Genomic DNA, 2,994 nt, shown 5'->3' on the forward strand with positions numbered 1-2,994 from the left:
GCCGTTAAATTTTCAAACTAGGCAGCCGCGATTTTGTTAGGCACATGCGTTTACTTTAATTTAATTAGTGTCGTGTTTCGCAAAGCTCATAACTTCGCATAACTCCATATAATAACAACGCATAACTCCATCTAATAATTTTCTCGATTTTACCTTTCGGCTTCTCCGGTTTTTTCACTGGTACCAAGTGGTACTAGGTGGTGCCATGGAGAGCTCTACCTTTGGAGTACCTTTTAAAACCGCCGGTAAACCCACTCTTTCCGCGTAAAATCGCTGTAAAAACGGGTAAAATCTTCACATTTCTGCTCTATTCCATGCACTAGACCAACAAACTGCACTCTAGTCGAGGTTCCCGTTGGAATAGCAAGCCAGGAAAGTTCAAGACGCTTCCAGAACTGTTTGTAGTTTGTGGTGCGAAAGAAGCGTGTTTTTCGGTTGTTAACATTGTGATATCTTGCGTGTTAAAATGTGTGATGAAGGTGCCTCTACTAGTAAAGAGAAACGGAAGGATTCGACCGTCGTTCCGGCCGAACCAGCGGAACCGGAAGCTACCGGCGAGTGTTACATTTCCCGGCTCCCGGATGAGGTTAGAAGATACCCGCGGTCCCGGAGTCCACTCAAGGATCAACAATCAAAAGAGCTCAATCAAAATCAATCGAAACTGCATTCTCACAGATCCTGTGCACCATCTTCGACCTGCTGAACCACGATCAACGGCTGGACTGCTCGGAGGTATGCCGCCGTTGGCTTGCCATCGTCTACTCTCCGTACTTCCAGCGGAAGAGCAACACCAAGTTCAGTCACTGCTTCGGGATGACCATCAACTCCGTCGACCGGCGGCGGCTGCAACGGGCCATAAATTGCGAGATGTCCGATTGCGGTATTCTGGAGCTTTTTCACACGGATGCACTGCGAGAAGTGCGGAACGAGCTGTTCGAGGACCCGGCCAATCCCGTCCCGAGCGATACGACCATCGAGGACTTTCTGTTTTCCGGCGATCTACAGCTCGAGTACATACAATTCTGCACCTCGTTCGATCGAGCTCGTGACTTCATCGCCGAGCGGTTACCGATGCTGAAGAACCTTGAAGCCCTCTCCTTCATGCTTGTTCCGCCGCACTATGGGTTGCACGTGGAAAAAACGGATCCCGAGTGGGTGATCAAACATGAAAAGGTGACCACGTTTAGTCTGCAAACGTTTGTCACCAGTGGCCCGTACCGACTGGAGCTACCGAGTTTGCGGTTTTTCGTCCACGAAGTCGATAACAACTGGGATATGCGGGCACTGATCGAGACGAAGGACCGGCTGGAGGAGCTCGATGTGAAGCTGTACTTCGTGAAATACGTCGATACGATCGTTACGCTGCAGTTTCCGAAGCTGCGGAAATTTACCGTCTGGCTAATCCGGGAAGAGGACAGCCCGAATCCGAACACACCCGGCGATGATACTACGACCGAGTGGTTCATCAAGGGCATGCCGGAACTCGAGCAGTTGGAACTACGTGGGACACAAATGACGATGAAGCTGTTCCGTGCCGTCTGTCTCTTCGGGTGGGAAACGCTGACGAGGTTAACGGTGTTCAGCGCAAAGTTCCATCGCTCCCTGTTTGCGTTGATCCTGGAGCTAAAAAACCTAAAAGTATGTATCAAGGATGGCCATGGTATACCGGATCGTCGACGTTGTCATAGCACGCTTTAATCACATATACTTGTGTGTGCTCTCTTTTTCTGTTGCAGTTTTTGAGGCTGGAATCATGTTCAATAATTGATGGTGGACGACTGCATGAGGTCAACTTGCCCGAGCTGCGCCATCTGGAGCTGATCAAGAGCCAGGGCTGTTTGCGTATCGACGCGGGACTGTCCCTGATTCACACCTTCAAGTACTCGATGGATGAGAAACTGGCCAAAGTATGCCGCCACATGCCGTTGATTGAGAAGTTCGAGATCGATTTCCGGGCAGGCCATCCCGTAGCCGTGCATGTGAGCAAATATTTTAAACACATTCCGGAGCTAGCACATCTGCGTCACCTAACGCTAAGTGGCATCAAGACGAACACGAGACCGTGGAACTTCTGTGAACCGATGCCCGCGGTCAAACATCTCGTGTTCCGCCAGTGCCACATTGCACGGTGTGATTTCAAGCGAATATCACAACTGTTCCCCGAGTTGAAGGTGCTGGAAATGGACAACTCCATCATAGCGTACAAAATCGAACCGCAGGGTATCAATCCGCACCGACATTTTGCCCGCCGGTTGAAGCAACACTTCCCCAAGTGTACGCTCGTGTTTACCGGCGCCTCGACCGTCGAACCGTTGAGTACCGTTTTGGAGAAGGAGGATAAGAATTACGATATTAAGCAGCTAATGTCTGGTGAATGTAGATACATGCCAATATCGCAGTAGCTTTTAGTTAGCGTACCATCGCTCTACCTCAAGAAATGATTTCGTTCCTCGCTATATCAAGATCGATAACATAATCACATGATTTTATCTAGCTCATATTTTGTAGTATTGTTTTACAAACTGCATGTTACTTCATTTTTTTGCCCAAAACAGTCTATAGAGATATATATGTATAAATTCAATAAAAGAAAAAAAAACAAACAAAATCGACGCTTTGCACTTCGTTACACGAATAGAATGCATGTAAAAACCAGGGCGGATGGAAAACATCGTGAAACTAGCCCTTCGTGGTGTCCATCTGCGGTAAACAATTCTCCCTTACGAGCGAGACATCATATCGGCATCATCTGGTACCCGGCGACGATCGTACGCTTCCCTTGCTGGTGCCAGGCGTCGCTGGGCACTCGTCGCAGTCATCCTCCAGCAAACTGTGCAGTTTACGTTGCGATTTTTGAGCCGAAATACGCAGCGCAGAAAGCACCAGGGCCGTATCGTACTCCGCCTGGTTGCCCTTCTCGTTGTCCAGATAGATCTCCTGCAACCGATCACCGAAACGTGACAGAACACGGGCACGATAATCTAAGGGGAAGGG

The 2,994-nt window shown here is 49.1% G+C and overlaps 2 protein-coding genes across 2 annotated transcripts in view; one reads left to right on the top strand and one right to left on the bottom strand.

The window, feature by feature from the left end:
- The first annotated feature begins 243 nt into the window (after window positions 1-243).
- On the top strand, window positions 244-2,450 carry LOC126578770 (uncharacterized). Its single transcript, XM_050241667.1, has 3 exons — window positions 244-586; window positions 676-1,638; window positions 1,737-2,450. The coding sequence occupies exons 1-3, from the start codon at window positions 467-469 to the stop codon at window positions 2,400-2,402; spliced, it is 1,749 nt and encodes a 582-aa protein (XP_050097624.1). The 5' UTR covers window positions 244-466; the 3' UTR covers window positions 2,403-2,450.
- An 8-nt stretch (window positions 2,451-2,458) lies between these two features.
- LOC126578771 (nischarin) overlaps window positions 2,459-2,994 on the bottom strand; it is a 2,178-nt gene continuing 1,642 nt past the window's right edge. Inside the window, exon 4 of the mRNA XM_050241668.1 lies at window positions 2,459-2,981. Coding sequence (XP_050097625.1) covers window positions 2,746-2,981 — 236 coding nt within the window. The 3' untranslated portion in view covers window positions 2,459-2,745. The remainder of the gene's footprint in view (window positions 2,982-2,994) is intronic.

This window comes from Anopheles aquasalis, chromosome 3 (assembly GCF_943734665.1).
Source record: "Anopheles aquasalis chromosome 3, idAnoAquaMG_Q_19, whole genome shotgun sequence".
NCBI lineage: Eukaryota > Metazoa > Arthropoda > Insecta > Diptera > Culicidae > Anopheles > Anopheles aquasalis.